The following is a 13844-nucleotide window of genomic DNA, read 5'->3' on the forward strand; positions in this document are numbered from 1 at the left end:
CGCACACACACCAGCAAGAAGGGAATACACTATTTAGCAATTAACTATTTATTTTGGAACAAGTTTATTTACAGATAAGTCACCAAAAAAAAGAAAGAAAAGCAGAAGATCAAAGAACAAAAAGGCCGGTTTGTGTCAGAGCACAAGATGTGGGGTACAACTGGCACCCCACATCAGAGGCAACTGCACCATACCCAGCCCGTCACTGCATGTTATAGAGGCCGGGCACTGAACTCCGGCACTTCAGACGTTAACAGGCACAAGACAGTAATATGTTGTAACCCCTGCAGTGCCAGAAGTAGCAGCAGTAAGGATTAAAATGCCCCAGTGAGAGGGACACACGTCACAATAGGGAGGTCAGACCCGGATTAGCTCTGAGTAATGAGCACAAACCCAGGTGCAGGTGTACAGGTTGTTACTGCCCAGGTGAAAAGGCCACAACAGCAACACACAGGTGTGTTATCTCAAGCGCACAACCAGGGGGGCTGAGCACATGCCAACAGCTTATGGGTACACAAGAAGGGGGAGCGATAATGCACAACGGGGCGCACGGAGATCTACCTCTAATGCACAGGAATAATGGGGGTGGGTGAGGCCAAACTACGCGAGACGTGTCCTTTATCACACGGGACAGGTTCCCCTCACCCCTCACCCTATAAAATCAGGGGGAAGCTTATGGACAATAGAGCAGGGGCGGCCAACTCCAGTCTTCAAGGGCCACCAAGCCAGGTTTTCAGGATAAACCCTGCTTCAGCACAGGTGATACCGTCTTTGAGCCACCTGTGCGGAAGCAGGGATACCCTGAAAACCTGACCTGTTTGTGGCCCTTGAAGACTGGAGTTGGCCGCCCCTGATATAGCAGTTTGATAATAAAATGAATGTTCGCCCCTCCTCCCCCCTTTCCCAAGCTGTGGGGGGGGGGGGAGGAAATAGAACATCCCAAGTGCCAGTTTAAAAGGTGAGGGCTGAGACGGGTTACCTGTGTCCCGCCGACAGCCTGAAGCAAAATCAGGGGGAAATCGAAAAAATTGGGATCAAATGAAAAGTGCAGAGCAGGAATATAGCCTGATGTATTCCCACGGCTCACACGGACCCCAGGGCTTCCCCTCACACACTGTGCTCCCCCCTCCCATTTACAGGGCTTCCCCTCACACACTGTGCTTCCCCCTCCCATTAACAGGGCTTCCCCTCACACACTGTGCTCCCCCCTCCCATTTACAGGGATTCGCAGCAGCAACGGGGAGGGTGCGAGGTGCTGCCAGGGTACACACAGCTCAGGGTGTTATTCTCTTTAGCTGCTCTAACAGAATTGTGTCAAACACGCATATCCATGACAAGCCAGAGTAACCCCTTCACTGCCATGCAATACACTGTGGCAGCAAAGGGGGTGAAAACATCTGCTTCCCCCCCCACTTCAAAGCCATCGCCTCTCCCAGAAACAGCCCTGCCCCCCAATCATCTCTCTCCCCTCCCCTCCCCCCCAAAGGGAACAGAGTAAAAGGAATAAAAACAAATCGTTATAAAAAGGAGACCATTTTGTGCAGATGCAGAGCTGGGGGGGGTGGGGAGGAACAGAGGGAGGGGGGGTGGGGAGGGGCAGAGGGACGGGGTGCAAGTGAACATGGGAAACAAACACTGATATTATATGACACCATCACTATTTAAATCTCCCGAGGTTAGGGCAGCAGTGTGCGCAGGTTCATCCCCTAAACAAGCTGTCATCTAAAGCAGTGCTGAGCACACTCTGCAGCCTCTCTGCTGAACATTGAGAAATAACCTCTGACCCCTGCAATAGTTCCAGCTGCTTCCCCGGCACAGGCTCCTCACTGACCCGCCACGCGTGGGACTCTGCAGTTACGTGATGTGACTCTGTGTGGGACCCTGTGGCTATGTGACCCGCCATGTGTGTCTGAAATATAGCCGCAGGATCACACACGCTATCCCACATCAAGCAAGTGTGGGCCAAAAGTGTACCGAGAAGATATTCGGTATCACTATGTAGTGTGGCCTATACATTTTAAGAGGGGGTTATTAATCCCGGACCCTTTCTGGAGGAGGCTGTAGTATTACAGGGTGTGAAATCAGCCCGGAGTCCCGATCCATGCAGCGAGACCCCAGCCAGGCCGAAGCCCCCCGCCGCGGCACAGCACCCTCCTGCAGGGATTGGTGAAGCCCCCCGCCGCGGCACAGCATCCCCCTGCAGGGATTGGTAAAGCCCCCTGCCGCGGCACAGCACCCCCCTGCAGGGATTGGTAAAGCCCCCCCGCCGCGGCACAGCATCCCCCTGCAGGGATTGGTAAAGCCCCCCGCCACGGCACAGCATCCCCCTGCAGGGATTGGTGAAGGTCGTACCGCAGGGATAAGGTGACCCCCAGAGCCCCCCAAACGGCGGAGTTTCCTGCAGGAGCAGCAGATTCTGTGGGTGTTTAATTCCGCAATGCAGCCAGCCTAGGAGAGAAGGGGATCAGACTCAGCATGGGGGGGTACACCGCCCCGCTCCGCTACTATTCACACACCGACCTCCCCGGCTGAAACACAGACCTGCAGCTCCCCCTGCTGACTGACACACACACACACACACCTCCCTGGTTGACGCCGACACACACACACACACACACACACCTCCCTGGTTGACGCCGACACACACACACACACACCTCCCTGGTTGACGCCGACACACACCTCCCTGGTTGACGCCGACACACACCTCCCTGGTTGACGCCGACACACACACACACACACACTTCAGTCCTGCAGCTCCTCAGCTGACACACACACCTCCCCCTGCTGTCCCTGCACTGGCAGGAAACAGGTGATGCTCTGACCTGCGGGACAGCTGGTCCTCCTGCGGGCGGGCGGAGCTCTCGCCCACGGATGACGCCCCCGCGGGCAGCTGGCTCAGCTGATCCATCACCTCCAGCCCGTTCTCCTCTGCCACCTGCACAATCAAGTTGTCCACCTGCTCCTGGGGGGTGGTGAGGGTCATTGCTGAGCCCATCGCATCCTCCATCACCTGGGGGGGAGGGGAGAGGGTTTATGAGACTGGCCAGAAATGAGAGGGGGTGTGGGGGGAGATGCCGAAGTGACCGAGTGGAGAGGAAGAAACTATACAGGTGCAATCCCATGTAGCCGGGCAAAACAGAAAAAAAAAGTGTGTCATAAAGAACATATTAATTAGACTTCCTTCAACTAATCAAACTGTTCTAAAAGCAAAGATTGACGCTTTATTTCTATGGAAATTTATCACAAATGTAATTGCTTAGGGCAGGTTCTCAACTTCAGTCCTCAAGACCCTCCAACAGGTCAGGTTTTCTGGATATCCCTGCTTCAGCACAGGTGGCTCAATCAGTCTGCATCAGCATCTTCTCTCCTCGCTCAGATAACCCGCTCTCTCCTCGCTCTCTCCTCGCTCAGGTAACCCAGAGAACTCGCTCAGATAACCTTCTCTGCTCGCTCAGATAAGCCAGAACCCGCTCTCTCCTCGCTCAGGAAACCCAGAGAACCCGCTCTCTCCTCGCTCAGGTAACACAGAGAACCCGCTCTCTCCTCGCTCAGGAAACCCAGAGAACCCGCTCTCTCCTCGCTCAGGTAACACAGAGAACCCGCTCTCTCCTCGCTCAGGAAACCCAGAGAACCCCCTCTCTCCTCGCTCAGGAAACCCAGAGAACCCGCTCTCTCCTCGCTCAGGTAACACAGAGAACCCGCTCTCTCCTCGCTCAGGAAACCCAGAGAACCCGCTCTCTCCTCGCTCAGGAAACCCAGAGAACCCACTCTCTCCTCGCTCAGGTAACCCAGAGAACCCGCTCTCTCCCTGCTCGCTTTAAACCCAGAGAACCCGCTCTCTCCTCGCTCAGGTAACCCAGAGAACCTGCTCTCTCCTCGCTCAGGTAACCCTGAAAACCCGCTCTCTCCTCGCTCAGGTAACCCAGAGAACCCGCTCTCTCCTCGCTCAGGTAACCCAGAGAACTCGCTCAGATAACCTTCTCTGCTCGCTCAGATAACCCAGAACCCGCTCTCTCCTCGCTCAGGAAACCCAGAGAACCCGCTCTCTCCTCGCTCAGGTAACCCAGAGAACCCGCTCTCTCCTCGCTCAGGAAACCCAGAGAACCCGCTCAGGTAACCCAGAGACCCCGCGCTCTCCTCACTCAGGTAACCCAGAGACCCCGCGCTCTCCTCGCTCAGGTAACCCAGAGACCCCGCGCTCTCCTCGCTCAGGTAACCCAGAGACCTCGCGCTCTCCTCGCTCAGGTAACCCAGAGACCCCGCTCTCTCCTCGCCCAGGTAACCCAGAGAACCCGCTCTCTCCTCGCTCAGGTAACCCAGAGAACCCGCTCTCTCCTCGCTCAGGTAACCCAGAGAACCCGCTCTCTCCTCGCTCAAGTAACCCAGAGACCACGCTCTCTCCTCGCTCAGATAACCCAGAGACCCTGCTCTGCTCGCTCAGATAACCCAGAGACCCTGCTCTGCTCGCTCAGATAACACAGAGACCCTGCTCTGCTCGCTCAGATAACACAGAGACCCTGCTCTGCTCGCTCAGATAACACAGAGCCCCTGCTCTGCTCGCTCAGATAACAAAGAGACCCTGCTCTGCTCGCTCAGATAACACAGAGACCCTGCTCTGCTCGCTCAGATAACCCGCTCTCCTCGGTTCGATAACACACAGAACCCGCTCACCGATGTGTGGACATCCAGGTTCTGAACCTGCTGCTCGAATTTGTCCATGACGGCCGACACCTTCTGCAGGTCCATGGAGCTCAGCGCTTTGTCCAGCGCCTTGGTCACCTGAGCCATGTTCTTCGTCACCTGTCCAGGGAGTGGATGGGAAAACAGTGAGGAAAGCTCCGCACACACCGCCCTGCACTCTCCAGGTAAGAGCAGCTACAACAGGGTTAATAATAGTGCTCTCTTATATACTGCTGACTGCATACACACAGCGATGCACAGAATTTTGCAAGCACAAGGAGTCCTGAAGAGCATACGATTGAATGTTTGGTGCTAAAGGGACTTGCCCAAGGTCACAAGGGGAACGGGAATTCAAAATGGCCCTGCAAAGAGTTCTTACCGGCAAGCCTCTCCTTCAGCACTATACCCCCTGGGATTGTACGGGGCTGTTTGTAGGAACTCACTAGCACAGTGATTCCCAACCAGGGTTCCGTGGTACCCTGGGGCTCCTTGAAGCAGTTTCAGGGGTTCCGACTACGGACCACAGACCCCCCTCCCCCTGGGGGTGGGTTTTTTGGTATGTATTTTGTAGGGTGGATTGAGAGAAAGTGGGGTAATTGACGGAAGGTAGGGGCGAGTGAGAGAAGGAAGGGGGGCAGGAGGGAGTGAGTGAGGAAAAGAGGGAGTAAGAGTGAGATGCAAGGGATAAATACATGCGAGGCGGGAGGGGGGAGATTTAGGGAGATGGATGGGAGAGAAATACATGGGTAAAGGGTGGGAAATAGAGGTGGCTCGTGAGGTGTGAAATGTTGTGACTGACCCCAGTCGAACCTAATATGTGTCAGCCAGATAGGGGTTCCCCGAGATTTTTCGAAATACTTCAAGGGTTCCTCCTTTTTAGAGAAAATCGACAAGACATTCCAGTGATGATGAAATAGGAAGCTGGGCGGCCGGGCGGACTGCATGGTTCTCACCTGCTGGCCAATGTTATATTCCCAAATGTAAAGGATTAGGAATGGGTCTAGTGCAGGGGTGCTCAACTCCAGCCCTCAAGCCCCCCCCCCCCCCCCCAACAGGTCAGGTTTTAAGGATATACCAGCTTCAGCACAGGTGGCTCAATCTAAGACTGCATCACCTTTGCTGAAGCAGGGATAGCCTGAAAATCGGACCTGTTGGTGGGTTTTGAGGGCTGGCATTGAGCACCACTGGTCTAGTATTCCAATAAAAATGCCTGCCAGGAGGCGGCTTTATAACGGATCAGCTCACGGTCGGTATAGATGAACCGCAGAATTGCAGATTTAATATGTTCCATGGTATTTACCAAATGCTGCTCAGCTAATGAGCTTTAAGTTGTTAATAATGGCAAACACCACAAATTTACAACTTGCAAACAACTACCCAAATTTCTACTCATACTATTACTCTCTTTAGCAGGTGATATTGAACCTAACCCAGGTCCTCCCATTTCAGCTCTGTCCCATAGCCCTTTTTGGAATTTAAAGGGGTATCTGTCGACCATATAAATATCCGGAGCCTGCTGCCCAAACTGGACGAACTAAGGGCATGGTGCCTTATGCATAAACCCAAAGCCATCGTTCTTACAGAAACATGGCTAACCCCTAAAACCCCTGATGCAAATATCGCCATTCAGGGATACTTCATTTTTAGGAGAGATAGGTCAAAGAGAGGAGGAGGGGTGTTATTTTATATTGCAGACACATTACAATTTACACTGTTAAATTGCCCCCCAAGCCCATCGTCTTTTGAAATTTTAGTTGGCAAAATCTGCCTCCCCTTTTCTAAGCCAATCTTGCTTGCTGGCATCTACCGCCCCCCTAAAGCCCCTCTACAATCCCTGACTGATATCACCCAGTTTCTTGGCTCCATTTCCTCTCTGAATGAGAAGAGTGAGCTGCTAGTTCTTGGGGATTTCAACTTCAATTGGCTTGACCCTAAAAACCACAAAATCCAGATACAACTCAAGTCACTTAACCTATTGCAACTCATTTCCCAATCCGAGTTCTTAAAACTCTGCGATACCCATGCTCCACTATGCAAAATAAGGGTACGGGGGGCCCATCTTCCATGGGTCACAACTAACCTTATTGCACTCTACCAGCTCAGGGATACCTTGTGGAAAAGCTACAAAGTTACTGGCACTACCAAGGATCTCAATCACTACAGATGCCTGCGGAACATGTGCACAAGGCAAACAAGGCACGCAAAAGCACAATATTACTCTGACAATCTCCACCAAAATACATCAAACCCAGCTAACTTCTGGAAGGTTATCAACAATATATTCCAGCCTCCTAACCATCAACAACCAAGTAATATCACCAAGGGGGATATTACTCTAACAAACCCCACTGATATTGCAAATGCATTCAATGATTACTTTGTGGGGTGTGCCACTAACTTATTAGCAAAACGCAGCCCAAACCACAAACCTGAATCTCATCCTGGGAGTACCCCTTTAATCCCACCCCCTCCCAACACTGCCCACAATTTTCAATTTGGCCCAGTATCTGAAGAGGAGATTACACAAGCGCTCCTCAAACTAAAACGCCAATGCGGACCTGACTTACTACAATCTAGGTTCCTACGATTTGGTGCCCCAGCCATTGCCAAACCAATTGCTTCTATAGTCAACTCTATCCTGTCTGCAGGCTATATCCCTAAGACCTGGAAAACTGCCAGAGTTGTCCCAATCTTCAAAAGTGGGGACAAAAACACTGTCTCAAACTACAGGCCAATCTCACTGCTCCCAATTCTATCCAAAGTCATGGAAAAATGTGTCCACTCCCAATTAAGCGATTACTATACCAATACAAATTTCCCTAGCTAATTCCAATCTGGCTTTCGTCCCAAACACTGCACCGTAACTACCCTGCTAAAAGTTTGCAATGAAATCCAGTGTGGAATGGAACGGGGACAACTCACTGGTGCAGTATTCCTAGAGTTTGCAAAGGCTTTTGATACAGTTGATCATGCTATCCTGCTTAACAAACTCCAGAGCTCTGGAATAGGGAAGCATGCTTTAAACTGGTTTCAGTCCTACCTATCAGGAAGATCCCATCATGTGTCCATCTCAGGCTCTAACTCCAACCCCCTGGATATCACCTGTGGTGTGCCGCAAGGCTCTGTTCTGTGGCCCCTACTCTTCTCAGTGTTCATTAATGATCTTCCCACAGCTTGTAAGGAAGCCTCAATACACATGTATGCAGATGACACAATCCTATATGCACACAGCCATAGCCTCTCTGACCTTCAACACATACTTCAGTCTGACTTTTTGAGACTCGAAAACTGGATTTCCCAAAACAAACTGTTTTTAAACACGGACAAGACTGTAACAATGGTATTTGGGACCAAGACTAAATTTTTAAGGCCTCGTTCAGGGTGCTGGCTTCGGAGGGAGGGCGTGCTGCCGTGAGAAACAAAGTATTCAATTTGAATACTGGTTGTCAGGGTAGCAACCGCCCTGTCTCCGAGGCCAGGAGTTGAAGCTGATTACAGTTTCAATAAACGAAAATTTCGTTTTTTGGAGCTGCAGCAGCGTCACTGGGACCTAGGCAGCCAATGAAATCATTCTTCAGAATGATTTCATGACTGCAACCTCGATACTTACCCTGCTGTGTGTAACCCCGCCCCCTCCCCAACGCTGAAAAGTCTGCTGGGGGATAAACACAGATCGCCCAGCAAACTGCAGCACTGCCTCCCTCACGCCCTCCCTCCGAGTCCTGCAGCTGGCACCCTGAATGAGGCCTTAAGCTTCCAGCGACTGAGCTCCAGATAAGAACCAACACTAACACCACCCTAACCCCTGTCACTAGTTTTAAATACCTGGGCTTATGGTTTGACTCCCACTTAACATTCGGGTTGCACATTGATACCCTGACAACCAAGACCTATGCCAAACTAGGGGTACTTTACAGGAACAAATCCTCCCTAAGTCTCCAGGTCAGAAAGCGTATCGCACAGCAGATGCTAATGCCAATTATTGACTATGGAGACATAGTATATGGCTCGGCACCTCAAACCCACTTTAGCAAACTTGACACCCTCTACAATTCAATTTGTCATTTTGTTCTCCAATGCAACTACAACACACATCACTGCGAAATGCTCAAAGAACTAGATTGGTCATCACTAGAGTCTAGGCGCAAAGTTCACCTTTCCTGTCTCACCCTCAAATACTTTCTGGGCAAGCTACCCAGCTATCTTAACAAGCTCCTCACCCCTACCACATGCAGCACCTATCACCTGAGATCAGACTCCAAAAGACTGTTCATGGTCCCAAGGCTCAACAAAGTATCCGGCCGCTCCTCCTCTTACCGTGCACCCCAAAACTGAACAACCTACCAGAGACTCTCACATCCACCACCAGTTTAAATTCTTTCAAATCTAAGGCTGTCTCACATGTTAATCTGGTCTGTAACTGTTTCATACGCCCATAATATATATTTTCTTTAACTGTGCATGCAATGTCTTGTATATAATGTATACCCTGTTCATTTATGTAACTGTATTTGTAACCATGTATTATTTGTCTTAACTCTGTGCTCAGGACATACTTAAAAACAAGAGGTAACTCTCAAAGTATTGCTTCCTGGTCAAATATTTTATAAATAAATACATTTGAAGAAATGGCGCATGTATTTCCGGAGCGGGCGTTCATAAGAACGCGAGAGGCCCAAGTCACGTCCATTAGGTGTTGCCAAGCAGGACACCTTGTGAAGGCAGCAGGAGGGGGAGGATACCGGGGAGGATACCGGGGATCCCATCGTGTGTTCATATATTCATATATACACACACACACACACACACACAACGATCTCTGGTTCAATATCTGGATCGAGGGAACACTCTGGCGTTTAGTGCCACATACCCCCTTCATGGTCACGGCCGTTTGAACCTTTGAGGCGACGGCATCCACGCGGGACGCCATCCGCAGCCAGTTAAGTCCCTCGTTCTTCTTCCGGATGGCATTCTCAGCGTAGACTCTCGCAACCTCCACATTCTTCTGCTGTAGAGCCTGAGTGGGAGAGAGCAATAAGGCCCAACCCTGTCTGCCAGCGCGATCCACCCAACCCTGTCTGTCAGCGCGTTCCGCCCAACCCAGTCTACCAACATGTTCCGCCCAACCCAGTCTACCAACGCGTTCCACAGTGACCCACAAAGCAGTAGGGATCACAGTACAGAACCACAATCTAATTCCTGCTGCTATACACAGGGGTTTACGTAATGTGCAGAAAGTCATTCCCTTTACCTGCCTATTTAAACCCTGACACTTCGAATCTGTGATGGAGACATGAGTTTGGACAGGACGGCCCCCCAATTACACAGACAGTACGAAGGGATCTGGGTTGGTGACTGACACTGAAGTGCAGGATTTACTCTTTATCCCAATACCAAGATTATTTCTGCAGATATTTGCTATTAACCCCTTTGCTACCAGAATGGTCTGCTGTGCTTTGCTATGAATATTATTATATTGCTGTGCGATGCGCTGCAGATCCCTCCGCTAGGAAATGGTTCAATAATGATGTTCCTCAGCCGTCAGGAAACCTGTGTACAATAAGCATTAAAATGCATCCCCGCCTGCAACTGCCAAGCTGTTTGCACACACACGCAACCTCCCTGCCCGCTCTCACACAGACGCGCACGCCCTCCCTGCCCGCTCTCACACAGACGCGCACGCCCTCCCTGCCCGCTCTCACACAGACGCGCACGCCCTCCCTGCCCGCTCTCACACAGACGCACACAGCATCCCGGACGCACCTTTTTCACTTTGGCTTGTTCTGTGTTGGAATCCTTCTCCGCTTTCTTAGCAAGCTTCTCCAGCTGCTTCGCTGTGAACTGGAGAGACAGAGGTTTATTAGGGGACAGGAGGGGGACTGAGCGAGCTGGCAGGGGACTGAGGGGGTGTTACAAGACCGTTGAAAATAGAAATGAACAAACACAATCCCAGCGAGCTCTAACCCCAGATTATATTTACTATATATTTTGTCTCATTGGATGTAGCATTGGGCTTTTCTGTTACATGCCCCCCTGTGTGCAAAGCTTTAGGAAGCCCCTCTATATAAAATGACTCTGTACTCACCTTTAACTGAAATATTGTGTCTGCAAACAAAGAGACAGCGGATTAATGAGACATTTATATAATACAAGGGTGCAGCGATGAGGCATGACCCGCACGTTCAGCGCAGTACAAGGCTTACACACGCTAAACAGTCTAATTACATGTATGTCACAGCCCCGTGGGCTGTGAATACCAAAGCCAGCATGTGACAAATTTACACAATCCCATAAACTAGTATAATAAAAAATATATAAAACAAGAAGGAATTAAAAACCGGCCCCGTGAGCACCCAACCACTAAACATTGTGAAAATGTAATAAACCCCAACACCCCCCCCCCCCCCCCAAATCATAAGCAGAAACTATAACTCACCCATAAACCCCTGACTAGGGGTGTGCAACACCAGTCCACAAGGGCCACCAACAGGTCAGGTTTTAAGGATATCCGTGCTTCAGCATAGGTAGCTCAATCAGTGGCTCAGGCTTCGACTGAGCCACCTGTGCTGAAGTAGGGATATCATGAAAACCTGGCCTGTTGGTGGCCCCTGAGGACTGGCGTTGCCCACCCCTGCCATTGACTGTTATAATGTCCCAAAGAGCACCTGATCCTAACCATACAAGGCTGCGAGTAGTCACATTCCTTTCCTGATGGGAATTTGTAGTGAACGCTCAGTAAATGTCCTTGTGTGCGCACGCGCGCCAGACCTGTTGTATTGGGGTAGCAGGTTTAAGTCACGTTTTTGCATGTTTTTCTTTAGTTGTATCCCGGCACCTAAATCCATAATCATTCTCTATTTCTGAGTGAGTTGTAGCAGATTATTTTTGCAATTTGTTGCAGTCGCCGTCACACTGCCCTGACACACCCACCATTTATTGCAGTGTAAACTTCCTCCCCACATACATAAAATCGCTGCACAAGCGCAGTGTCGTACAGTGAACTCTGGGGCCACCACACCCCAGCCACAGGCCGGTCACGAGAAGACGAGTCACAGCTATATACGGCTCTGTGACATCGGTCGCCAAGGACATCACAATCACTAAGTGAAGTTTGTCATTAGAACTGTGTTTCCCCGAGCACCCAACCCTAGAGACAGCGTTTAGGAGTCAGAGATGGGGAATAGGATCCCAGTCTAACATGTAAAGTGGAGAAGAGGGGTACAGGTGGATTTAGGGTTGACACAAGGTAGTAAGGCTCGGTTATGGTTATTTGGGGATCACGGGGGGTGGGGAGAAGGACAGTATAGTCCCTGTGGGGCAGTGCGTGTAGTGTCAGTGTTGGGGTCTCTGTGGGGCGGTGGGTGTAGGGTCAGTGTTGGGGTCTCTGTGGTGCGGTGGGTGCAGGGTCAGTGTTGGGGTCTCTGTAGGGTGGTGGGTGTAGGGTCAGTGTTGGGGTCCCTGTGGGACAGGTGTAGGGGTCTCTGTGGGGCGGTGGGTGCAGGGTCAGTGTTGGGGTCTCTGTGGGGCAGTGGGTGTCGGGTCAGTGTTGGGGTCCCTGTTGGACGGTGGGTGTCAGGTCAGTGTTGGGGTCTCTGTGTTGCGGTGGCTGGGGGGCCAGTGTTGGGGTGTCTCAGTGCTGAGTTGGGGTTGGGGCTAAATATGATGTTCCGGTTTGCTCGGGACTCTGTGCTCCCTCCCCCGGGATCTCACCGTCCATCCCGCGCTGCGTCTCAATCCAGGTCACCCAACAACCGAACTCGGGCACCGGGGCGCACTTCCGGGTCCTGTCACCTGTTGGCCCCGCCCACCTCTCGCGAGACCTGGTGTGTGTGAAGCCGCACAGGGCGCCGCCATGATCGATCACGTGACTCGAACACCACACATATATTAACCCGTACCCTGCTGGAAGAAGCTGTTTGGGGGATCCATGCGGTTTTAGTGACTTTACAGTCCCCATTACCTGCAGTTCCCACTCTCTCTGCTCCACTAGGCAGCACAGCTGTTTTTCATGCAGACTACAAAGGGTCTTATCAGAGAAGCTGTTTTATGTTAATCTCAGATACGGTTAATTGACGTCTACCCATGTCACTTAGGGGCCTATGCAGAGAGCAGCGCTAGAATAAATTGGAGAGTTTAAGAAAAAGTAGCTTTAATGGAGAGTTTTATTCTCCATATGCAGAAATGGGCGAAATCCGCTATTTTTAGCATTACTGCATGTGGAGAATTGTAAATGAGCTCCTGCTTCTTGCCAACTTTAGTTGGCGGAGAAAATTGGAGAAAATCGTGCCAAAAACAGCCGCTAGATGGCGAGCGCGCCTTTCTGAATTCGGATATTTTTCAGACTGGCGAGACGTAGTTTCTCGCCAGCCGCGCGGCGAAATTTTCAAATAGAAAAAAAAAATGGCGCTTTTTTCCTACCTTGCCATTTTCAGCTGTTTTTAGCGCGATTTTCTCCGGAAAATGGCGAGATTGCAAATAGCGCTGCTCTCTGCATGAGGCCCTAAATCTTTAAGGGGATGCAGGAATTTTTTACATTAATTGTAGGGACATATATTCATCTCTTAGGCTGCGTCCCCGCTAGCGCTGAGCTCGCTGAGCGGGCGGCACTTGGCGAGGTGACTTGCATATATATATATGCAAGTCCCCGCTCACGCGATGCGCGCCCGCGTATGCGCGGGCACATACGCTCAGAGCTTAGGTAAATAACATTTTTAAACTTTCCCGCTCGCTCAACTATTCGACAATGCCACCCCCCGCAACCGCGCAAGCCGACGCAGGACACCCGCCACGCATGCTTTGAGCGCCAGCGCGCTCAGCGCTAGCGGGGACTCAGCCTTTACTCTGATGAACGGTCACCTCCACAACCTGACAAGTGAATCCATGAAGCCCACCAAAGAAGGCAAGGTGATCACCCCAAAAATCGCGATCACCGCGCCATCCAATGAGAACCCTTCTGAGGCTCCGGCGGTAGAGGTCCGTCCTCCTCACCAGGAACCATCCGGGAGAAATATAACATCCATCCCGTCTTCCCCATCAACACAACGAGTACGGCAAGAGCCGAGCGCGCAGAGCGATGTCAGTCAAACAAGCTGCATCGTATAAACATATGAATGGAAATGGCAGTGTCTGATTAATACATTTATTTATACAGTAGTCACAAG

The 13844-nt window shown here is 51.1% G+C and overlaps 1 protein-coding gene across 1 annotated transcript; it reads right to left on the minus strand.

The window, feature by feature from the left end:
- Nucleotides 1-32: 32 nt before the first annotated feature.
- CHMP1A (charged multivesicular body protein 1A) lies at nt 33-12531 on the minus strand. Its single transcript, XM_075576829.1, has 7 exons — nt 12394-12531; nt 10769-10788; nt 10447-10524; nt 9554-9700; nt 4675-4803; nt 2826-3013; nt 33-2448 (listed from the first exon to the last, which is right to left on the minus strand). Exons 1-7 carry the CDS (start codon nt 12398-12400, stop codon nt 2427-2429), a joined length of 591 nt encoding a protein of 196 aa, XP_075432944.1. The 5' UTR covers nt 12401-12531; the 3' UTR covers nt 33-2426.
- Nucleotides 12532-13844: the final 1313 nt, after the last annotated feature.

This window comes from Ascaphus truei, chromosome 19 (assembly GCF_040206685.1).
Source record: "Ascaphus truei isolate aAscTru1 chromosome 19, aAscTru1.hap1, whole genome shotgun sequence".
NCBI lineage: Eukaryota > Metazoa > Chordata > Amphibia > Anura > Ascaphidae > Ascaphus > Ascaphus truei.